Source organism: Strix uralensis, chromosome 11 (genome assembly GCF_047716275.1).
Source record: "Strix uralensis isolate ZFMK-TIS-50842 chromosome 11, bStrUra1, whole genome shotgun sequence".
Lineage (NCBI taxonomy): Eukaryota > Metazoa > Chordata > Aves > Strigiformes > Strigidae > Strix > Strix uralensis.
This window is the reverse complement of record NC_133982.1, coordinates 24,502,279-24,528,693: the sequence shown is the minus strand read 5'-3', so window position 1 is coordinate 24,528,693 and position 26,415 is coordinate 24,502,279. Positions and strand designations below refer to the sequence as shown.

The 26,415-nt window shown below is 35.1% G+C and overlaps 1 protein-coding gene across 3 annotated transcripts in view; it reads right to left on the bottom strand.

The window, feature by feature from the left end:
* UNC13C (unc-13 homolog C) overlaps positions 1–26,415 on the bottom strand; it is a 164,474-nt gene that overhangs the window by 82,067 nt on the left and 55,992 nt on the right. For all 3 annotated transcript variants that reach the window (XM_074879935.1, XM_074879937.1, XM_074879938.1), the window contains 6 exons: positions 25,584–25,803; positions 18,105–18,332; positions 14,768–14,909; positions 6,902–7,071; positions 4,787–4,902; positions 3,155–3,318 (listed from right to left, as the gene is read on the bottom strand). In XM_074879935.1, the coding sequence (XP_074736036.1) occupies positions 3,155–3,318; positions 4,787–4,902; positions 6,902–7,071; positions 14,768–14,909; positions 18,105–18,332; positions 25,584–25,803 (1,040 nt within the window). The remainder of the gene's footprint in view (positions 1–3,154; positions 3,319–4,786; positions 4,903–6,901; positions 7,072–14,767; positions 14,910–18,104; positions 18,333–25,583; positions 25,804–26,415) is intronic.

The window sequence follows — 26,415 nt, the reverse complement described above, 5'->3', positions numbered from 1 at the left end:
ACAATGACTAAAGCAGGTAAATAACCACCTATGCAATATCTTTTGGGTTGATCCACATTCAGTAAGTCTTTGGTGGTGCACAGGTAATCTCCTTCTGATCTAGAATAAAACACTGATTCACACATGACATGTTTTAAATCGCTGAAAATGCAGAATTTCTTGTTTATCTTTGCTGAGCTGCCACAATAGTTGTTGATGAGTATACATAGTGTATTTGGAAAATAAAGGCTACTCTTTCAAAATATTATTTCTGTGCTCTAAAGGAATAAATATAAATAAATATTAATTTGAGCGCCAGAAACAAATCATCAGGGTTTACTAAGAGGATCATAGATGAGAAAGCCACCAGCATGAACCTGAAATGATAGACGAGTAGGGTTGTTTATTACCATAGCAGAACAGGATGCCAAATTGGTGTAGGGAGTGGTACTTCAGGGAGGCTTCCTCCAGCATGTGCTGTCTACCCATACCTAAAAGGGTAGGGTACTGCCTACCATTAAGTGGCACTGAAACTTTATATAATAGGTAATTTAAAAAATGCAAACAAATATGAATTTTAAAAATTACATTCAGACAAAAAGAGCACCTCATTAGCAACACCCTAAAACTCACTTGAGCCTGATACAGTGCATAAGAAGCATGCAGGGGCCCTCTGGGGTCTGGATCATGGGCTATTAAAGCATAGTCAGTTTTGCATTTACAAATGCAAACATTTTCATTTACAATATTATCATGAGACATGCGATAGAAATATTCTGCAACTAGATTCTTGAGCAGAAAATGCTTATACAATATTCCTTTGGACCAAGTGATTACAGTCAAATTCTCTCTCTGTTGTATGTAGAAAATTGCTTTTGTTTTAGTAGGAGCACATCGTTACCAAATGGAATCTGATCATTCTAATTTCCAAATCAAGAAGCTGTATATTTTCTCCCAGCCATTAAAGTTGTTCCAGGTGAAAAAGGTGATCTCAAACACAGATAAAAACAACAGATAATAGTCCAAAAAAAGATTCCCCGTGATAGATCTAGTGTCTTCACCATTCTCTCAAATTCTGAATGCTGACACATGTCTGCATATGAACCAACAAAACAGTGCATATGAATAAATATTCTCCAAGTATTATTTGGGATTACATTAAGTATTGATTTTATTCCTCATTTAAACAGGATATGGCCTTAACCAGTATGTGGCCTACCTCACATATAGGGATTGCTCATTATTAACATGCAACATTTTAAAATGTAAATGGACATGGGTATGGGGGCAATGAAATCTTAGCTTTTATTTCCGCTGTAAAGTACCTGTGACTAACAATATTGAATTTACTTTCTTATACACCTGCCTTCAAATGCCTGGTTTGCAGCCATCAACAACAAGGAAATTTGTGGAAAAGGTACAGAAGCAAGCAAGAACAAAAAATAGGTCATTTAACTTAAAATGGCTTGTAAGGATTCCTGAAAAATGTGTTGCAGTACTTGTCCAGCTCCATGTTAGATGTTCAGACTAAATACTTCCCTTTCATGAATGTTCATGTATGTTACATTATTTACTGATATAAAACCAAAGCATCTTCTTTACATGAAAATATAACCTGTCCATTTCTAACACTTGTTAAATGAAAAAGCTTTTTAAATACTCACATGTCAATTATATTGCTATTTTTCTAATGCTTTTTCTACATTTGAATTTCTAAAATCAGTTTCAAACTTTCTCTGGAAAATTTCAGAGTGCTGGCATTCATCAAGAAATGAAGGAAAAGAAACTTCAAAATAAGTTTTCTGTTGACTTTGTCCATCAAAAATACATCCATGTTGTATTAAGATATCTAACTACTGGGGCTATAGTTAAGAGGAAACACTAATGCTAAATCAGTCTGCTTTATTTCTTTCCTAAGCAAAACAGTAATAACAGGCCTCCCTTGGTGTTAATCATTCTTGAGAATTCATCTCATAAAACATTGAATTCATTTTGATACGTACAGCAGGAACTCCTCTATCATTTTAGAGATATTTGGTAAAAATGGTGTACTACTTTAAATCAAGTCATAAAACTATAATACTATGCTACTTAGTAACAACTTAATCAAGATGTAAAGACATACATGGCTAAAGAGAAGCTAAACATAAAACCCCAAATATTCATGAAACTCAATGCACGAGTTCTCCCATATGTAGTATAGATATACAATACCACGGGGAACTGTCAAGCTTAATTAATTATTCTGTGCAATGTTGTTTAAGGTTCTTGAAGGAAGAGCATTAAAATATATATATAATACAAATACATCTCCCTTTCTACTAGATGTACAGTACAATAATTCACAATGAGCGACATAAAGTCAAACACAAGTTCATTACAATAGCAGATGGTGTCATTATATCCTGCAATAAAAAAACTTCACATTTATGTGCCTTTATACTTACTGTAAAATATATTTTTTTAGGATATACTGTAAAGCGATGGAGGGAACGAGATACATGTTCTGATTAAAAATTCCATAATATTAGCTTTCTATAGGAAAAAATGTCTGTATTTCTTCTTTAGAGTACTCATTTGGAGTCCTCTGCTGCAGTAGGAGCAGAATATAGTCCTTTAACTGGACAAATTAAGAATACATGATGGAACTCTTGTATCCCCAGGCCTCTAAGCCCAGTGGTGCTGTGTCCTAAAGTCATTGGACAGCTACTTTAGTATGGACAATGTAGTAACAGGTTCTAATACCACTAAAAGTGGTTTGCATGAACTATTTACATATACTGTAGAAGGTTACTATAGCCATTGCTGGCGTTCTGCGATTATTTCTGTATGCCTGGAAAGCAGTACAGAGCTTGTGAAGCCCTGTTCTAGCATCCAAATCCCATCTGGAACAGTGGAAGCCTTTCTGATCCTTGCCACATATCAGTATCATAAGGATTAAGAAATGCATTATGGTAATATCTGTAACAGCTTATAAAATGCTTATAATATATCTTAACTCCATTGCAGATGAGAAGCACCTTAATGAGAATCTGATGGACAAAACTGATAACAAGAATTTTAAATAAGGAACAGGAGTGAAATGGAGAATGAAAGCATGAGGTCTTGGAACTCATCACTTCCCTCAAACACATACTCGACAGTAGAGTAGAAAACCAGACATGATAATACTTACGTCATAGCTTGATAAATATATTCAATTCCATAGCGCATTGCAAATTCATCTACAATTTCTTGTGCAGCATCATCAAAGTACACCTTCCAGGCTTCATCACCTCTCACTTCAGGGATTGTTACAACACCATTAGATTTAACTTCCGTCAAGTAATGGAATAGATTCTAAATGTAGGAAATGTTTCAAATAGGAATTTTTGGCTTTTAAGTGGCATTCTGAAAGTGTATCCTATATAATAGTTATCAATATGTTCATTGTTAGGTTGTTGGTTTTTTTTTTTTTTTTTTATTTTTCTGAAGACTGGCACTAACTAGTCATCATTTGGCAAACAAAAAACCTCCAAAACTCTACACATTTTTTTTGTAATGGAACTCTGGTTGTGCAGGCTTGTGATTCAGCATATTGATCTATCTCCTTGATTTAAGATCACATCAGTTAACTGGCACACAGAGACTGCAACACAGAATTGTGCAGGAACTTTCTCTTCTCTATCATATACCCTTCCTATATACCCAGTTGTGATGTTATAATGCTCACTACATAGTGCTTCAACTTTATTCGGATCTGAGACCAATAAATTTCAAATTCATATTTAAGAATTGTAAGTTACAGAAAACCTAGCAGAAATATTGCAGAAGCCTCTCAAGCAGTTAAAGCCATGCAATAAGGGTTAGCAACCTTAGGACCAAAGCTAGTATTTAATTTGACGTGAATGTCATAGAATGCTTCTCAGATTACCTAGCTCCATATGTATCCACAAACTGAGCAGCAGATTTGATATCCTATTTTGACTGACCAAAAAACCCACCAAACCTGTGAAACAATTTTGATTTTGCTAATTAGCCTGTAACTGTCTTGTGGATTATTTTAAAGCAACAGAAGTTTGCCATTCACTTCACAGGTCAAAATGTTTGCAATATCAGGCCAAAAACTAAGAGCACAAATGCCCTGAACATTCAATTTTACAAATGGTGAACAGTGAGATTTTGTGGATACATACAAGTGCTGAACTTTCAGCCATATATTATCTATCAGCTTTCAGAAAGTACTTGTATTTTTGGAACGAAACTTCAGTGTGGATCACTGAGGGAAGAAGAATCAAATACAGTTTTTCGAAAGACACTGGTTTGTCAGTGATTAGTTTTCAATGTTGACAAAAGCAATCTAGATGATAGGAGAACAAAATTTTATATTGTCTGTGCTGCTTCTGCTCTTTCTTGTTCTCTCCAAAAAATGAATTAATGTAGCAGGAAAGAAGTCCTTTACAGTGAATAGCTATATTTCTGTAATACACAGAAATGGTTGCATCTTCCTGATGTTAGCAAGCATGTATAGAGCATCAAAATTCTAAACCAAAATATGGTACAGGGAAAACTTAGCTGACTCCACCTCGTCTTTTTTCTAACTCCTACCATCAGGAATGATCCGTTGGTGTTACATTGTTCTGCCTTTGACTCTAAACCTGATATGTCATCAGCAATAGAAAGTGGGAAATCAAAAATAAACTTGTCCTGAGGTGTACACAGTTATTTGTTTCAGTGTTCTAATGTTCTGTAGCCTTTTTTCCTTATCTGTGCAACAACCGAATAGTAATTTCTGTCTAGTCTGCTTTCTTTAACTTCTCCAACATACCTCATGTAGACAGGTGTACTGCACATGGTAGGGAGCAACCTTCTCCTCTCCTTTTATTTCAACATTGATTTTCAATCTAATGGCACCAGAGACAGCTGATTTATCTGTTCGCTTTTCTGAGGAGCAGAAAAATAATATATTAGTAACTGCCAAGAATACATATATGTCATGTGAAACGTTTTCATAAATCATTCTAGCCTAACAAGAATGTTTTTTAAAGCCAGAAAGTCCTTCTGTTGAGAACAAGAGAATTTTTTTTTAATACCTCACATATGGTTCAGGCCATGAAGCAGAATATAAATGTATGAAGTAAAGAAACTTTCTTAATTTATCTGCCAAATTCAAATCAGGCTGCACATCACTTTATTTAACAATTTTCCCTTTTCAATAGAAATTATTTTCATTTTTTTATCTGGTACTATATTATTATTTTAATTACTGACATTTTCCTTTGGTTATGAAGACTTTAGTAACAACATGAATGACCATGTCCAAGAGAAACTCAAAATGTTCTTAGCAGAACTCAATTACAGAGATAAGCTGAATCTTACAAAAGAAATGAAGAAGTTTGTTTACTCTAGCTGTACTAGTCCATTTCGTTGCTGTCACTCATTGTGAAGGTTAACTGATCATCTTCGACTCAAATTTTCACTTTTCCACTCCTATCTAGCAGTATAACTGAATCAATAGGTATTACAATTTTTATGATTCTTTCACAAAGTGCTGTGATGTGAGTGATGATGAACAGTACAGTTAATAAGAATTGGTATTCCACAAATCCAATTGTTTTGAGTATTTCACTCCTCTTTCCTCTGTATGATGCGACATACTGCAATTGTGTCAATGTGCGTATGTATCAGAATAAAATATGCTATTCTTTTTAGAATATTAGAATTATCATGAGCCATTTACCAATATTTCTTTTTGGATGCTGATTGAAAGGTTTTCATTCTAGATTCTTCTTTTTGCAGAGCACATAGATTTTCAATGTTATTATTAGGCTGCTTCCAATCAAAACAGTTCAGGAAGATTTGTTTTAAAAATCCGTTTCATAATAACTTATATTAGTACTTATATCAGTTTAAGTCACTGAAATTTTTGAAGGAGTAAAATTCAGAATTCATAATGACCCTTTTATTTTACCTTAAAAAAAAATCTCATTATAAATAGGAAATAAGGCAAGGTTTTCTTTTCATTGTCAGTAAGAAATCAAACAGTTCCCTGACACATCTATATATGTCACTGGAAAAGGAAACACTAGACAAGGAAACAAGAACTGTTGATTAGGAAACGAATGCTTTACAATTTCAGAAAATTATGTCACATAATTCACTCGAAGTTTTCAAAGAGGAAACAACCTACATAAAAATGTTACTATCACATTTTTATTATCAAATATAGGAGCTTAGCTTTTAAAGGGCTACTCCAGAACATTTCGTGCACACAAAGAGATTTTTAGAATTAAAGAACAGTTGTATGCTTAGATTTAGATAAAGGAAATAGATTCTGAGACACACTTCCATTGATTTATTTCTGGTTTAAAGAATGATACTTCTTAAGTCCTGTCCAGACAAGAAAGTGCATTCATTAAGGACAACAGAGAGCATTTTGAGCTTCAGCAGGCTGTCTTCAGTTTATAACTCTGTATGTAAACACATTTGACATGGACAGGACAGAAAACTCTAGTAAACAAGTTTCATGAAAAACAAAAATTATTAGGCCCAGAATGGTACATAAATAATTTTTTAAAATATGTGATAAAATGAATGTGGACAACAGGCAAATATTTACCAGATTTTTCTATGTATCTTTGTAGAAGTATTTCCTACAGAATGCTACTGTGAATGGACTAGTCTGAAATGTTGGCTTTTCTTACATATTTTCAATTTTGTATTAAAATTAAATATTTTTCTTTGATATTGTTGTGATTGGTCTGCTCTCTGTCATAACTCTGGAACAAACCCAAGAAACTATCTTTCATTTTCAAATCAACCTGTAATATTTAAGATTTTAAAAGTTGTATGTTGGTACCAAAGCTATATACTTTGAAGTCCCAAATCTACAGATGCTGAGATTCTACCTAGATTTGTTTTAAAAAATCAGTAAGAATCATACCTAAATTATACCATACGTCCATTTCTCCACTCAGTGTTCTTACTTCAATGATTGTTTGACCGAGGAAGTCATCCGATTCCTTTTTGAAATGTTGTTTTACTCTAGATTTGATGTCATCATCTTCATCCCATACTCTCACTTTTATTCTATCTGTAGAGTTATGGCATTCACTGTAAAAATAATAATAAAATATAAAATGTGCGTGATACATAAGGTACATGCATTTGTACTGCTGTCTAATTCACTGTCCTTGATTTCTGTACACTTGCTCAGCTGCATGAAGTGACAGAATACAAACAACCAGCAACATTCAGTGGAATAAAAGGCCATGGCCGGGGACAAAACTACAGTTACTATTATAAAAGAGAAATTAAAGAGATTAACTTGACTGAATTATTTATATATATGTGGGTTGTATTTAGGAATATCATAAACTCCTCATTAAAATTATTAAGTAATTTACAATGTGTCCTTCCCAATGCTATTATTTAAGAAATATCTTTGGAAAGATACAGTTAGATCAGGTTTATTCACTTAGGAATGCTATGTAGTACATACAGTAGACCACTAAACTAGTAGCCTAGAATGTTATAATATAAAAAGTGAGAAAACCTTAAAGAATATTTCCAGTACATTTCAGGAAGTTTTTGAAAAAAACCCCAAGTATGCACAAACATCACAGCAAGACAAGACAGGCAATCAGAAAAACCTAGTAGCTTCCTTCTTTAAAAGATATATTGCTTTTCTCTAAGACCTCCATTCCTGGTAAAGCGAAGGAGTAGGGATTAGACTGCCATATAGTAAAAAATTCCTTGCAAATTTAAGTGGCTTACTAACCCCTCATGAGTTGAGTGGATTTGAGAAACTACTGAATGTATGAGAGAGGGAGGTGGCTTCACTTGCAATCTGCAGAGTTCACAGTGGACACAAATAGTCACTCTCAGCTCCATCCTGCGTATATTTGCACAGAAATGGAAAAGGAATTCTACTGCTGCTTATTCCTATAAGCCACAATGAGGACTGTTTATTATTGGTCAGCATTGGGTTTTGATGGCTTCAGTAGAATATCCTACCATTGACTGCAGAAGTCTGTGGAATGAAAAATTTTCTGATGATGTTTAATGGCTAGTACAGACCTGGCATCAATTATAAGCCACGTCATACTCATGTATCCGTACTAACCAGGGTTTTTTTATATCCATTCAGTAATGCTGCAAAAATATTTTAAATATTACGAATCTTTGGTTACCTTTAAAAATAGCTTTAAAGTGTAGGAGCAAGTTTTCATTTTCAGCAAGGTCTTAGCTTGACACTAGATTAAGAGTTCTTACTTGAATTCTATTCCAAGCACTATCACTGCTCAGTGATCTATCTCAGTGTTTCCAGCATTAAAACAGTAATACTATAAGTTATCTCCCAACTGGCACCCCTCAGGGGTGTTCTAAGAATTAATTAGTGATGGTAATGGGCTTTGGAAGCATAAAGTGCTTTAAATGGTATTATTACTGTCAAGGCCAATCAGTCACTAAAAATGGCATGCACAGCTTTTACTCTGCCTCACTGCGAAATCATTCAGTATCACAGAAAAATGCTTGTGCCTGCCTGTATTCGATATTTTAACACTGCAGATATCGCTGGTAATTAAAAACCACATTGTTCTATGATTAACAAAACTAATGAAGTCCAATTTCCTTTTGTCTTATGACTGACTGGCTTCCTTGACATCTAACAAAGTGCAATCACCTATTGAATCTTCTCCCATAATCAGGATTTTCATAAATTACTGCTTCATAGGGACTCCCCGGTGTCTATTATGGGGCGAGTTCATACTGAGGATGCTGTTAGATCTCACCTCTGTCTGACCACCTATTTTCATAGAACATGATAGATGTAGTGTTAGGCAATCTGTGAAATTTCTCTGTCTAATCACAAAATTCAAAAGCTATTGGCAAGGACATATAAAATATAGAAAGACACAGATGGATGAAATAAACGTCTTTGCCTTAAGAAACTAGGTTAAACACAGAAACCATTTAATTTTCCTAAAATATATCCCTGAATTATCACTTAACATTGCTAGAGTCCTGAACTGCATTTAGCTATGCACCCAATGGAAACATTCAACAGGGGATTTCTACAGTGGAATAGGGAGATCTATACTGGTGAGGTATTTATGTGACTCTCATCACCGTATCTGTGCTATTACTAGAAATCTTGTTCCTGCTTTGCTTCTCAAGGAGGTGCTGCATATAAAAAGTCATTAAATGGTACTTCAGTAAAACAACATTTTTATTCTCTGAGACACCACCAATTTCCCTCTGATGTACACTTAGCTGATCAAGGAGTATTTATCAGGTGGTCAGGACGACAGCACTTTTCCTTGATAACCTCATTTGTCTCTCCCACATCTTCTTCTCCTTTAATCTTAGGTTAGTGAAACATGGCAAGACCTATCACAAGCTCACAAGGTTTATGCACATGATCATCTTTGTGTCTAAACATTTAGCACTGAGTCAGCTCTGATACATGTTTGTAATGTTCCTGTGCAAGACCTCAAAACTAGAATAGATTTGTGATGCAAAAATGGAAGGGTGGATGAACATCTATTTCTATAGGCCTACCCTGTGGCAGTGAGGCTGCAGGAAGATTTACTATTAAAGTTACAGAGCTGTCTCTGCATGATTCTATTTACGTGCCTAGCCTCTCAGGAACAGCACTATATAAAATGGGATGCTCATTTCGCTTTAGTCACTGGTAACAGCTGTGCAGCAGCTCTGTGGTTTTGCAAAAAACATTGGGTGGGATTCCTACTTCTGCTTATACTGTCCAGAAAGTCAGCTCAGGGACTTCAAGGCAAAGAAAACATCTGCTATTTCCAGTGTTCCTCATCTAGCCATTCCACTTTATATACTCAGTAAAAGTACTCATTAAGTACATAAGACACAGGAAGGTGAGAAGTGAATCGTTCTTCAGCACACAGAGAATGAAGATACTGATGCTTTTGAAAGGTGGAAAAACTGCAGTATATTCAGAGATGCTAGATAGAAGGGATAGTTTTAATAATTTATCAACAATCTGGTGATGCTACATTACTTCTGCATTTACAGAATGACGCACAGACACGAAATAATCCTCACAGCATTCCTGCTTATTCTAGTGGCTATAGTAATAAAAAAATGCAATAATAAACTATCTTTACTGTAGTAGATAAGAGATCTGCACCCAGTGTTAAAATAACAACTAATTGATCCATGCTACTTTCAGCAAAGAAATAAATGCAAATGAATGAAGAAGCTGGTAAAGAATGTAGGAGACTCATTTCCCACTCTGTCAAAATGAAATGCATTCATCATAACAGCATTCTTTCCACGTAGTCTTCAGTATAGTCTCCAGCAAAAACTCTTATGTCCACTGACAAATTTGTACACCCTCAATAGTTAGTCTAGGTGGAGAGTTTTTTTTCCCCCCTATTCTAAAGAAGTGTTAGTTCTAAAAGAAAATAATTTTTCCAATAAAATACACTATTTCAGTGAAATTCTGTAAGCAATCAGCAAACAAATTAAGCTATGTCTGAGATGTAGAAAATGAACTTGACTGACAAGCCTTTGCCTGATTGCTTCCAGTTTTACACATTTTTTCTAAATCAACTTTAATCAATCACTTCACAAATGAATAGTCTAAAAATCAAACATACACTACTTTTTATCAGAGCTCCAAAGAAGTGGAGAAAAATCTTTCCTGTCATAATATGATAGATAATCTGTTTAGAACTGGTCTTGTATTCCCTGAGCACTCAGCAAACTAGTTCAAGAGTAGACAGGTAGTGGTAGAAAAGCTTTGACGAACTTGTACGCTAATAGGAAACTTTTCAATGCCACAGATAATGACCAAGTTCTTTTTAAAAGTATCTGCAAAAACAGAGAACAGAGACATGTAAAAAGGGGAAGCACTGACAGAACAAAGACATGTAAAAAGGGGAAGCATTATATTATTCTTACTCCAATCTTACAGCTGGGATAATGATTCACAGACAGATTAAATCACTCTACAAGTATCTTCCTTACTTCTCTCTCATACTGCCCATTCCTCCTTTTCAAAACGTATTTAGCCTTTTGTTTCTCCTGAAGCAAGACATGCATTTTTATTCCCAACAGTAGTTACAAAAAAAATAGCAAAGTGGGATAAAGTTTCTCCGATAAATATACTCTGCCCTCCAATGAGGATTTCCAAGATGCAAGTAATATTCACCTACATAACTTTCCAGAAATGTCAAATCCAGAGTCATCCAGAGCTATTTATGGTGGCCTAGTGACAGTCAAAATAGAAAGAAGTAATGTAACATAATCATCCAGTTACATGAAAGACTTCTGTATTATACAACTATATCTGAGGTGTTAATGAGCAGTCAAAGGAAACATGATACCTGCAAAGTCTGCAAGGCAATTTGGAGACGTGTGCTTGCTAGAGAACACTGACAGAAGCAGCACATTTCCGTATTTCAGCAATCAACCGTTGAAAATAGTCAAGAAAAGAATGAGAGCGAAGAAGAGTTTTATTGTAGTATATAGATCTAAAAGTTTGTACAAAGCTGAAAACCATACAGCCAAAATATCCCTTCCTTGTAACTAAAAAATAAAAATGCAGTCCCTTTTCCCATATCAGATGCCACACTCAACCAGAAGAGGGAAGGTGACAGATAGCTGCAAGACTCTTCCTTTGCTCTGGCATTGAAAAAACTCTCGTATCACTGATGTTTTACTGAAAAAATAAAAACTGCTCTGTTATCTCCTTTCTAATAACACCAACAGAAAGGATCAACGCCTTTACCACCTATATTACAGTCATTACCGGAGCATCTGCTGGCCTATTTACTTCTCTCTCTTGTGTACAAAAAATCACACATTTCAAGAAAAGATGTATTCTTCCTCTGGTAGTCTTGGTTTTTCACTGAGATGCCTGCAACCATACGTAAGCTCTACTTGAGTTATGGTTTATGGGTTCCCATATTAAATTCTATGTTGGTGTCCCATGGTCATTTAGCAGAGGGTTACACTATGTTTTCTTAGAAAGATTCAGTCTCTGCTTACCATACAATTATATCAGGGTTATGGGTGATTCCGCAAACTAGAACACTGCCCTCACTCTATCTGCTATGACAGAGCAAATGCACAGTGGAGAGCCAATGTTTTTTCCAAGTCTTTGTTTTGGAACAGATGGGGGTATTTAAATGAATGTTTTGGCATTATGAGCAAATACTATTTTATTTCTGCAATTTATCATTTAGGAGTTATAATGATGATTAGTATTTGATTTTAAATAGAACTATGAAATATCACTAGTAGTGCCTAATCCAAATGAAACTTCCTGTGTCAATGAAATAGTTATATTGATCTACTTTTGATTTAATCTTGTGGTTAAACATTTATAGTTTGTTTAATACACTTTAGAAATTCTCATAGACTTTCAATTGAAATTCAATGCATTAAATAAGTCAGGGAGATAACTTTATTTTAGAAAGTACAAGTGCTATAAAAATGATTGAAAGTAAAAGTGCTATAACAATGACTGAACATGTATTCAGTTTAAAGCAGTTACTCAGGAGATTTATGCTATAGTAAGGTTTGGGTTTTTTTTAATTAATGGTATTGCTAGAGTAGCAGATGACAGTAATACTTAGTGCTAGGTGAAAAAAAAAATATAATATTTTCAAGTTTCCAAGGATTTAATGGTAGCCCTCATATCATTGAGAAATACATTTAAAACTTCGTACCAAATTTGCTGAATTGCTCATCCAACTTTTGACACTATCCAACTCATACAATTAAATGCAAGAAAGTAATTAATCTCCTACCTTTGGTTACTTACAGTCATTCAGTGAGGTATGACACTTCAACTGTTACTGGAGTAACACAAATAACTTGAAAAGAAAACATGATCTGTATAGGGGAAGCCTGCAAAAAGTTTCTGAGTGTGTGTTTTCTCTGAATCAACTATTCATTTCTAGTACTGGCCTTTGAATCTGTGAAAGGAATGGGCATACACTGTTTACTATATTTGGATTACCTAGTACCTTTTCCAGACAGATAGAAGCAGCATCTTGGGTCATATCTCTTTCAAACTCACTCGTGAAACGATAACCTTCTCAACAGTAAGGTAGCAGATTTTAGTCAAAATGCAGGGAAGAGAAAATAGCTCTTGTGTTACGTGATAAGAAGGTAACTTCTCGTGCTATGACATTGCATCTGCTTGAAGAAAACAGCTCTATTTCAAATTTCTGAGCCCTAACAGAGATTTTTTCCATGGTTTATTAAGATAGGAATAATGCTAACTGATGTCTTCATTACAGGAGGAAAGGAATGTAAGAAGAAACTAAACAGTGTTATAGCCTGAAGACAATTATTTTACATTGTGGTGAGCGGTTATTTTGAAATTGTCTGTTGCACACAGTGACTAACTAGAGATTCTGAATCTTGACCAGGCAGTCTGAAGGATCCTAAGCTGTTCTGCTCTTGCTTCATAAATTCAGAGTTGCTTTAAAAAAATGACACACCATTTTTATCATCACTCACTGATACAAGATTTCATCAAGTTGTGTCAAATTAACATCCAGTTTTCAATAGCACTATTAGGCATAAACATATTAGACTTTTATAATGTAGTACCAAAAGGTTAGACTATTATGTGTCAATAGTTTACATATATTCTCATTAAAAATGCAAACAAGTGTTGTATTTAACAAACATTGAAATTGTATATTCTTTTTTATTATTATAATTTCTTCTTTTCATAATTCACTATACTAGTGTTTTTACACAGCTTCCATAGAATACCTACTAATTTCATATGATAATACTGTGGTAGGTGCTTTCAGGGTAGACTGGAACAATTTAAAATATCTGCCTAAATAAACAGTTCTCTTCCACTTAAAATTTTCCAAAGAAAATCTAGGGTTTATATTAGCCTTTCAGAATCCTTAATTGACTTTAACAATAGTAGTTAAATGTGCTGCATATACTGCAGCACATGGTAATCAAGCTGAGAAAAGAACAAATACTGAAATACTTTTGCTACATGTAGAGGAATAATACTGAACAAATTGATACTATTATCAGGTTGGTCACATTCTCAGTCAGGAATGTGTCATATCCTAAGGCAATATTTTCTGGAAAGGAACAGTATAGTATGTGTGAATTAGAATTTTCTGTACCGAAATGTGTCTTTCTGGAAGAAGTCCTCGGAACATTGCCAGAACTAGAACTGACATGAAATCATATTCAAACCTTAGTCAGCGTATTACAGACCAAAACATCTGCCTTGCAGTCAGGGTTGAACTTACTGTGATATGCTGACAACAAACCATACCAGAGGCTGTGGCCAAAGAAAGGAGACCGGAGTATTGTACCATACTCTCCCCATCAGACTTCTGGACAACACTCAGTCTTGGAAAGGACAGACATTACAAACAGCCCAGCCCAGAGTCTGAAGCATATCAGTTACTATCAAATTCCACTGTTTCACCTTGGAGAATCATAACGTTGAATAAAAATGCATTTAACTTGCATGGTCATTATCTGAGACACAAGAAGGCATTTATAATGCCAACATTAAGCACCCTAAAAAATCAGAATAGACAGAGACCACCAATAGATCGCCCAAAAGACATAATTATGAGCTGTATGACTACTATATGATAAAGTCACAAAAAAAATCAATGCTCTCTCCATTCAGAACTTGCTAATTTATTAACGTTATGAATATGCATAGTATAGACAACAAATATTTTCAAGCAATTATTTCATTTGGTAGCATTATATTATCTAAACGTAAATTAAAAAAGCAAGAAACAACAGTATCTTCTATACTTACAAATAGAATTTTTCATCCCATACTGGATTCAAGTTTCCGAAAATAGTCTTTGTTCTCCGCTTGGTTTTGCCAACTTGCACAGTAACATATGGGTCACTTGAGCCAGTTTTGTCCTTAGCCTGTAAGCCCTGAGCACAAAGAACTGCAACAAAAGGAGAGAAATGTGCTTTAGCCCTCATATCCTTCTCTGTCAAGAAATAAATGAGACAGTGACAACAGCAACAGGAAACAAGGCCCTCAACCTGAGGGCTCCTGAAACAAAGCTTTCTGGGTGAATTTTCCCAGCATCTGTTACTCTGGAGATAGACAAGGCTTGTCTAACTACCATTCCAGACTGTATATAAAGTTTACAAATATGATTTAATAGAGAAATAAATGTAAAGATTCACACTACAGACACAAAGCAAATACTTTTCTTGCCATGCATAATTCAGACACTCTTCTCAAACTTTGGTTTAATCAGCATGGCAACTAGTATAATGTTGTATAACTTGGCTTGAGTTTAATAATTCCCTAAGATTTCCATTTGCCCCCCAGTAAATAAATACATAAACATTTCCAAAATTTCTCCAAAGATCCAAACTAAAATTTCCAAATTAAAACCTCCAGTTTTCAAAAATCTGCACTGTGGATTATGAAATTAAACATGAGGGGTATGGTTATGGCTTTATCATTTGTTTTCCTCATGAGAGATGAGCCATGAGGATTTTCATAATACTTCCTATTCTATCACAGACAGAGTGACAGTTCAGATCAATTATCATTAACTGTTAATGTATTTGTCAGCCTTTCTGACAGTTAATGTGGGTGTATAGCTAATGTATGTGCATTTTGTTGCATATATAAATACACACAATTTGATTTTCCATCATAATTCATAAAACTGGAAATCTCAGGAGAAAGCAGCCCACCAAACCCAGAGAGCTGCAGCTAAAACACTTGCCATAACTCTTAGCATCAGCAGAGCTTGGTTTTATTATTTTGTACATATTATTTAAACCATCTCAGTGGTAATATTTAGTTAACATTGTCTAATGTCAATCATTTTGGATAATGAAGCTCCCTCAGTGTGCTCAGAAAAACGATTACACAAAAATGTCACCTTCTTACTCAGCAGATCAGCTCCCGGTTGTGAGTTCAGTCATATCTGCTGACTTCAGTGAAAAAAGTAAGTTTCTGTTAACTTCCCCCCCCCATCTTATTCCTGAAAAGACTCTTAGGAACAAACTAGAACATATTTTGTCTTCCCCATTCACTGTAAATTGAAAGGGAAATTTTTAGAAGGCAAGCAAGTATCTCTCTCCTATTTATACAGGAGAATTAAGTGCCACTTTAGAAACGTCTTCCGGAATTGTTAACTGTTATGCTGGCCTGAATACAAGGCAACCTTGAGTATCCTTCAGACGTAGAACTAAAAGTAAGAATATGAATTAAATATTTTCCCTGACATAGCTCTCCATGTCCCCAGTGCTTGGTGACAGTCCCAAAATTCAACAACTATTCTTTTGAGTTTCATGCACTGTCCCACAACTTTCAGAATGGCCTCTCTTTTTCCTAATCCATCTGACTGACAATCTCAGATTTTCCTTAGATTTCTTCTGGCACATATCTGCTATTCTTCAGCTTCATGTACAGTCTAAGTACTGCCCCAATTCTAGGATTCCATGAAGCCGGACTCTTCTCAAAGGCACTCAGTGAAATAATAATGTGTAGCAGCTGCAACCTGCAGCAAGAGAAATCCCAGCTGGATATAAGGAAACCAGTTTTATGTGAGTGGTTAATAACTGAAACAGATTGTCCAGTAAGCAGGACAGGTTTTCCAGAGACAATAAAGAATCTCCATCCTGAAGAGTTTCAAATCTAGTCTGGACAAAGCTCTGAGCAAGATAATCTAACTTTGAAGTATCTCCGCTCTTAACAGAAGATTTGAATATACTTCAGAAATCCCTTCCAACATCACTTCCTAAATTATTCTACGATTCGTTTATTAGGTCATGATTCTGCAGGACTCAAGTCAGTATGAGTTTTACTTCTAAAAGAGAAGAACCAAGCCATTCAGCAATATGAGTTCTGTATCAACACTAGTGAAGTGATGTTTACCCAGCAGATAGAGAGTCTGAAAACATTTGCACATTTACTGAGTAACTTGATAAAATAATGCCATCCATCTGCTCAGGGTATCCTGTTCACTTGTTCCATAAAGAAAAGAGTAGTAAAGGACACTTCATTATTCTTTTAACAGTGTGTATGTGTTTGATCTTAGAGAGGATATATAGAAAATATCTAGTAAAATACGTTAGGAAAATTACTATATGTACAGGCGTGAAACACCAGGCACCAAGAACTGACTTAAACAAGTTACTGTTAAGTAGTGAGAGAAACGTGTGTGTTACTTAAGTATACACTATTGTTGATTTTTAAAATATAGCTTTTGTTTCACTTATTTTCAGCAAAACTGACTAGTAAAAGCTGAAAATAAGTTCCTAAAGCTTATCTCTTTATCCCCCATAACAGGAATAATGCAAATCCTGGAGAAAGAGAAATTATTTAATTTACTTTTAATATCAGAAGAGGGCTTATTATTTTTCATGACATTAAAATGAAATCAAGGTTAATTTAGATGTGAAATCTAATCAGAGCCCTTTAATGGTTCATATCTCTGCCTTTCAGTTCTTCAGTCTTTAGTTTAATTTCTAGTTATCTCTAATCCAGTATCCCATAAAGTTAGGTTGACCTGTGTAGTCATCTGAGCTTTTATAAAGATTTGCTGTGCTGAGGTTTTCAAAATCTGAAATGTCAAAATCACAGGATCTGGAAATCTTTATGAGCATCCAGGCTAATGCAGTTGGAAGCAATCTTTAGCATGTTCTGGGCACACAGTTTCCCTGGCTCATCGTCACTAAACTGGAACACACCATTAGTCAAGCAACAAGAATTGATGATGAGTTTCAAACTAATGGGGTCTGGAATTGCAAGCTGCAGTGTTCTTAGCATTACAGTCATTAAAAACCCATAAACACAATTGTGAACTTTAACTCTTTCAACTGGTGGCAAAAAGTTCAGCACTAGAACAGGAGATATTGGTAAGGTAGAGGAGAAACAACAAGACCATTTACTTATCTTCCTTCCTAGAGCAGTGGATTTATAAAGTAGTTTTGCCAACAGCTGTAATTTAAAACTCTTCCAGTTAGCATGCTATAAATTCATCCGTTTATAGATGCACCATGTATGCCATTGAACACACTGTTCCAGCTCTAATTATAATAAATCTTATTCCCAAACCATGGGACTAGGAAAGAAAAAGCTCTTAGAGTAAAGAGTTCAGAAGAAAACTTACCTGTGATGGTTACTTTTGCCGACCATTTGGATGTTCCATCCAAAACACATTGTTTTGCTGCTTTTGTATATTGTACAAAATCTTCTTTGGAAATATTAAACATTTGCTGGATCACTTCAAACACCTCTGGTCTATTTTTCTCTCTAATTTTCATTCTTTCCTTCATAGCACTAATAATATTCTGTGTTTTATCTTCTGCTCCATGTTTGGAACTTTTCTCAGCAGCTCCTGAAATGAGAGAAAAGGTCAATACTTTTATTGAAAAGTCGTTCTCAGTTCTTTTTCTCCTCTAGAGTCTCCAGCCAATTCTTGGTATTGCAGTACTCAAAGGAGATGTGTGTTTCATCTGGATAATATCAAACCTCTTATATTTATTCTTTGTGATACCTAAAATTATCAGTTGATTTAGTATAACATGACAGGTTAATATGCAACTTCAATCAGGTATGTGTTATAGCTAGAAGTATTTATTGAATCAGTACTGATCAGTACTGTGAAAACATCTGAACACATGAGTAACTTTTCTTACATAATTAGGCAAACTGATTCTTCCAGAAAGGTGTGTAGAAGTGTGCAGTATCTGGGTCTGTCTGCTCTGTACTTTGCCTGATACTAGCTAAACTTCAATAATTCTTCAAATAATTTCTTAACTTTTTTTTCTAAGTCAGCATGATATAATAATATTTTCATTCTTTTGTCTCTCTTCTTTTGGAGTAGGATGGTACAAGAAACCATACTTGGTTCATTAGGACAAAAACTTTGAATAGAAACAGTATTTAAATCAGGTAATGTTTCCACCTCATTTTTCAGAGAATTTTCAGTTTGACAGGAAGGACATTAATCTAGACACCTGCTATGCTCTCCCACAACGTAAATCTAATGAACAGTAGAAAGAAATAGGCATAGCAGCTTCAGACACATTCTTGACTGCTTCCAGATACAGCTCAGTATTTGTTGATGCTGCCTGCACTCATGGAAAGTTTTTCATTCCTTCCTGGAACAGTGTTCATTAAAAAAAATGTTAATTATCACATAAATCCATTTAACAAAGCATTCAGAATCTACTGAATGCAAACATTCACTGGATTTAAGCATTTAGATTAGTTTGGGACTACCCTAGCTGTCAAACATTTCTGTAACGCTGACGTGACATCCTCACTCCGGATCAGTAGTGCGCTCTATCCCTTCTTTAAACATCATGGAGTACTTCACAAAGCTCAATGTTAACAGCAGAATCTTCTGATGGCTATTTAAGCCACTGTTTCATGCTCTATCTCCCAAAGTGTAGACATGACATTATACTCAGGTTGCAGCTGAACAGATTAAAGGGAATGCTTTTCCATGAATTCTAACACTGGAACCACCCGGGAAATTTCTGCAAGGAATACTATGTCTAGGAGACACAAAGAAGGTTCTGGAAAGAGTGAGATGGGGATAGAGAATCTTATGAAATCTAATTTTGCAAATTCATCGTACTAAGAGTGATGTGAACCTGCATCATCCTGCTCTTAAGAGCTGCAGGCCAGGGATAGGATTCAAGGGAGACTATAATAGTCTCCTTCCTCTTATGAAACAGAAAGATGCAGATGTATTAACAGATGTAAACATCATGGCAGTAGAAAGTAGAGAACCTTCTAACTAAAACCAATATATTTTCAAGAAAGAAAAGTATTGCTTTGTTACAAAGGCTTGTGTCATTCAGATGGTAACCTAATGACAGAACACAGCTATTGCAGGATCAGTTCTGAGATGAAGCAACACTTGCTCTCTTTTGCCAATACATTGGAAATGATCCGTAACCCAGAGTGCAACATGACAACACACTTTGTTGGACTCTAATGGCTGGACTCTGTGATCTTCAAGGTCTTTTCCAACCTAAACGATTCTATAATTCTGTTTTTACAGTACTACCAAATGCCAGTGTGTAAAAAAAAAAAAAAAAAAAAGAAAGAAAAGGAAGATAGCTGAGCAGTAGGCACTAAATTGTGATGTTAAAACTCAATCATTAGACGCCACACCTGTGCTTGTGTGGTATTAAACTTCAGGGGCTTTTGGAAAACTCTTCTTGAGTGACCACCCAAGAAAATAATATATCACAGGTATGGAACAGACATGTTTCTCTCTCCAGTAAAATTGTCATTATTGATAATCGATAATAATAGTGAGAATAACTAGACTGTATTAACCTGTGGTCATATGTCAGGTCTATCCTACAAAATAAGTATGGAAAACAAAGAAAATACTCAGGTGATTTGTTGATTTGTCTAGAACATCAAAACCACTACAGCTTTTACTGGTTAAAAAAACCACCCAAACCAAACAAAAAAAGAGTACAAGGAGGCCATGCTCTTACAGGTTTTATTCACAGTTCTTCCCAGGAGAGCTCTGGAGAGATCTCTCTCTCTAAAAATCATAGCTGATTTCAGAGGCCCTTTCAAAGCCAAAAGGGAAGTTCTCTTTATAAAATGTACTTTTTCTGTCAGAGTAAAGTGTTTCTGATCAATGTCTGTACAATACATATTGTATTGGAATAACCTAAGTGTACTCTTGAAAAAAACCCAAATGTCCATCTTGCAGTTGCGTGTGAAGAAAGAAGCATCAGACTTGTGTGGTCAGAATGGTATTACAAATGTTGGAAGCAAAAATTTAAACTCCTGCAGTGCTAAACAGGTTATTTCAGCTCTTGATGAGACTGATCTATAAAGCAAGATGCAAGAATACTACAAATTTTATAATCAGTGACACATTACCACTTGCTATATATATTGCTTAATTTTAGCTCATGTTGCTAAACAGTACTCAAGGGTTCACGGCAGTGAGTGTGACAATCATCATCATTATCACTAGCAGCAATAAGTTCTTTACCCTTCCAAAAGGTTGTGAAAACATCATCCAGCTAGCCATCCTCAACTCCTGGGAGGATCAAAGTATTATTGTTCCCTTTAAATGGATAGTAAAATTAAGACAAAATTATGTTGAATAGCTTGCTATGCAATCAGAATTCAGATATTTCAATCTTGAAGAGGAACATAGTTCCTTCTCTATGATACCATCAAACACTATTATGTTCTTTTGATGGCATTTTTTTTTGAGGCACTCTCAGCCTGAAATGTCTAAAGAAGAGATTATCAACACATCTAGAGAGCTGGAAAGGGTCATCTTTCAGCATAAGATCTCAGTGAAGTCCTACAAAACAAATAATTTATGCTTTGGTTCCTTTACTGTTTTCATTGTATCTGAATGTTTCTTAGCACATTGGAGGATGTAAAAGAAAGAGAGCTATATATAGTAAAGTAGGAGGACATAATATAAGATTGGAAAAGTCTGGGATGAGACACCAGATACCAGTGATTCCAGATTGTCAAAAAGCCGGATTATGTGGCTTCTTCAGGGTGTTTTCCATAGCTACTAAATCATGAAAAATCCTGAAAACCTTGGTCTGAGTACCTAATTTTTTTGAATGCGGAAGACTAAAGTTCTAGTGATTAAGGATTTTCCACACTGAAAAATTAGGAATTAGTAGAAAAAGAAGCAAATGCTATCATGAAACCAAATACCAGTTGAAGAATTCTCTAGTGATTTTATAACAAAAAAGGTGATTGCTGAGCTGCCTGGCAAGTGTGACAGGTGGTTCTTGCAAGATGCAGGAAAGCAAAATTTTTCATTTTCTCTTTATTTTCTGCCCTTCCTCAAAAAGTACAGATAGAACATCATAACCAAATGATAAACTATGGACACAGTCTGAATGGCAATAATGTATTCCTGTTGAAAACCTTACTGATTTTTGAGACAGTACAAATAAAATTGGAACATGTGTTAAAAGGCGACTTTAAATTTTACTGAAAAATCAACATAGCCTTCTATTTATACTAAACTATTAATTGTAGCTATTTTGACATCCTCTATTGCTGACAATCTATCAACAGCTATTTTCATGCAGTATTGATCAGACTAATTAAGACAATATCGTAACTTACATTGCACAGTAAGTTAACAAGCCCCTTTTACCCCAGGGAGTGATACAAACTCAACATGATTGAAATCAATTCTGATTTAATATTGCACCTACTACTAAAGAGGGATATCTTGTTGAAGATGAGAGGTCTAATGAAAGTACTACTGATTTTTTTTAAACCTAATTGGGAACAAGCTTAGATATTGACCTTAAAGAGCTTGAGATGTTAATTCATTTCTACAGTTTACATTAGAAATCGTTACATATTTAAAAAAAAAAAAAAATCACAGAAGCTTGGAGGCCAATATATCCTAGTGATTATGAGATGGCCAAAAGGATGACTGTGATAAAAATAACCAGAGTGAACCACATTCATTTCACTTTATGATACTGTTAGATTCAGTCAGATTTCTCAGAAATAGAGATTTAACCAACTGCATTGTTCAATTCATTTTTCCAATGGAATGTTAAATATTTTTAACATAAATTAAAGTACATGAACCTCATTTAAAAGTAGTATAATATTCAAACTCGCTGAACAATTAATCTGTTGCAAAAAAATATGACAAGTTTACTCTTTCAACACTCAGTTGTTCAATGTTACCAAACTGTTTACACCACAGATGACTGCCAATCCTATTGATTTTTTGAAGGCTCTCTCTCAACCTTATCATTTATGTATTTGTAAAAATATGCTAAAAATATTCTAACAGCTCTTAGAAAGTTCCCAGCAGCTTATTTCCTTGACAGTGGAAAAGGTGGAACAGGAAGAAGTGTGGTCAGCATGTAGATATCTTGTGAAGGTGTTTCAACGCACAGCGAAAGGATTACCAATTTTGAGTGGCAATGGCAGCCCAGCCCCTCCATGGAGGCGTGGCAACATACACTCTTGCTCAGAAGGGAGTGAACTACGACCAGATGCAAACAGAAATACAAAGGTATTACATTTGGACTTAGCTGGTTTGAATGTTGTTTTCCAGTGTGTACAGTGACAGGAAATTTCATCACTTTTAAGAAGCCTCAGAAGTTAGAATCTCTCTAACCATTCTCTATTATGAGAAATCACAGACTAGATAAGGATTCCAAGAAACTCTTAACACTGATGTTGTCAGGGACATGGTCTTGGATCTTGCTTTTCTCACAATACTTTTATAACTGAGCAGAAATAGCTTTAGTAACAATGCCTGTTTAAACTGTGATTCTCTCAAACAGCAAAAATAGATTAAAATGCTATACTTTATATATGCCAGCTTCCATAGGCATCTCAGGGAGTTTTCATTTATCACTCTGCAAACTTCTGCAGGAATGAGAAGACAAAGACTTAACTGCTGTTTTCTCTGATAAAAATGAATCCAAATCTTAAAGGTCAGATCTAAATATCTTTAAAATCAGGGGTGACTGGATGTGAGTTATCTCTTTAGAATGTGTCATTGATCTGTGTTGTGCTGTATTTAGGAGAGTGCACTACAGGACAGATGATCCATGAGACAGAAATAAATGCCCTTGCCATATCAAACTTCCAATACAAAAAACCTCCCAACTCCCTCAAATGTAATTCAAAAAGGGACAGAATGGCATGCAGTAACTAGGTTGGGAAACCTGGTGGAACAGAGGAGGGTTTTCACAGATATTTGGTGAGACAAGAACTCAACTAACAGCAACAGAAAGGTTCCTCCAAACAGAAAGGCATGGTTACAATGTTCATAACCATTTGATCTTTGCAATACTTCATTACACTACTGTTAAATCAAGATGTCAAGCATTTTCAGGGAGCCACAAATGAGTCCTAGCAGTTGCTCCAAATCCAGCAATGTCCATCGAGTAAGCTTCAATTACATCCACTACGATCCAGACAGATATGTTTTGAGGCCCTCCTATAAGATGAATCCCACATTTCATTTTGAGAATATCAGAATCAATTCAGTGCTCCTCCTCCATGTTTTCATCCTCCTGTACATAAATAGTGCTAAACAACATGTGCATAAGGGGAGAGACTAAGTTTAGGAAAGCTATTTCTACTACCTACTTCCTCCATCAACTTAATGAGCAGTTAGTTGGCAAGCGACTTGCACATATCCTGTTGCCAGCAGAAGTATAAGCTCATCATTCTTTTAACTCATTTTCATGCCTCTAAGTCCAGGTAATATAAGCCAAGTGATTCCCAGGAGAACTAGGGTGTCAAATGACTACCTAAAACAGAGACATCAACGGGCTGATGTGCAATTAATTATTTTTTGCTAGTCTTAAAATGTACCTAGAATGAAATGGCATAAGTACTCAGTAAGAATGAACAGGAACTGACATTACGAAAGCATATGTTCTTTTGTCACTCTCCAGGTAACAGAAGTTATTTGCACTTATTGAAGAAGCTATTCACTAGTATCTTCTTTATACACTTTTGAAAACTCACCACCAACTATCGTATTAACGCTGCACAATATACTTTTATAATATTTGATTTTCAATGCAAACTTTCTTTTCTCACTTGTGAAATAATGTCAAAAGCTTAGCTGTCAAACACAGCCCAGTTTCAACCATAGTGTAGAATCACAATTAAGCACAGTTAAGCAGTTTGATTTCGAAATTTGTCATTGATTTATGCTCCATGGGGTCTGTTGCTCTGGGAAATTGTGATTAGTTTCTGAACAATATGGATCTTGAGAATCCATCCCTTGTGACAGCTCCTCACATAGAGAACACAGTGGGAAGAAAGAAGACCTGACTTGAATATCTATGTATTTTTCCTACATGTAGAAGCTAGGTAAAACCTCAGGAACATATCAACAGTGAAAAACATGAAATAAATCCAGAGATCTAAAAGCCCCTTCCATTCCAAAATCAGAATATCAGAAAGTTTGCAGGTCTTGATTTTCTATTGTTTAGAATCTTGTGCAGTAATTGTGTCATAATTTAAGTATGGTTTAAATGGACCTTAGATATTTTTGGAGGAGAATGTGTGGTGGCTGGAATCAATTTGGCCAACGAAAAACCAAAGAAAAAGGTTCTTTCACCTTAATTCTAGTCTCAAAGGACTTCCTGACTAATATTTTTTTCCCCTTACTCATACCTGGTTTGGTATTTTGAAGGGACAAGACCCTATTTACTGTTCCATGTTTTTGTCTATCCTATGGCACACTAATATGACTACAATAAGTATTAGGACTATTTTTTTTATCTTTGCTTTGACATTTCTGATGTCCTGAGTTAAATAACACAAAGCGGGTTTACATCATGTAACAAATTGATCTGGGTGGTGCCATAGGCAGTGGAAAGTAAATGATATACCGATGCTACCAAACATTATTTTGTAACTGACCAGCAACATACAGCAAGTTCCAAGGACAACAGAAAATTAACAGTAGGTATTTCATAAAGTTTCTGGCTAGCTGCTCAGCCAATGAACATCAACATGTCTTCACTGATTTCTGATGATCTGGCCCTTCATTTCAGGAAATATCTGAGTGTACACACAAAATCAAAAGGTGTGAAGTATTGCAAAGCTTTAGCTGTCAGGAAATACTCACTCTGCAAACAGTCAGCATTTAGGAGGTCTTGGCACTTCTCATGGCATTTGACACCACATTCGGTGCATCTCATGCCTTGTCTGGCTATGCCCCAAAGTAGACCTTCACATTCATAACAGTATGTGGGAGTTGTAGCTGTCCAAACTTCAAAGTTATGAGGTGTGGTTGATGATATTGGATAGATCAAAGCCTGCAATGTCTTCTTGAAGACATGTATTTTCTGTTGGGTAAGAAAAAAAATAAAAATCAAGACTTCAAGTATTGTTTAATACAAGTGAACTGGAGCTAAAGTATATGTCATTATACTTACAGTGTCACAAAATATCAGAATATACATAGAAGTATGAACTAATTTGCAAAATACTGATTATACTGATTTCTTAATTTTGCCTTCCTCTTTAAAGACGAAAGAATCCTGGATGACCATTTCAGGTCTGATTAGAAAAACTGATTAGAAAAACAGGAGAGTTAATTTGGAATCACGTCAGTCAATTAACACAGAGTCCTGCATATTTTTTATATTTTGAGACAGAAATATAAAAAATCATTAGCTTTACATTCATTGATGCATTTTCAGTCTACCTAACATTACTTCTGAATATTTAAATACTTCCTACTGGAACTGAGACACACTGCACAAAATGGACTTGGATTATATACAATGTTATCCTTTAATACTTACTGTTTATATAATCTCCTCATCAAATAAAAGTGGGTCAATTTTATAGTTCCATCTTGTCTGATCTCCTGTAATAGCATACTTACTACCTCCTTTTAATCACCAAGATGCTTTTTACCTATAAATAAGAATGATCCATACTCTCAAAAATCC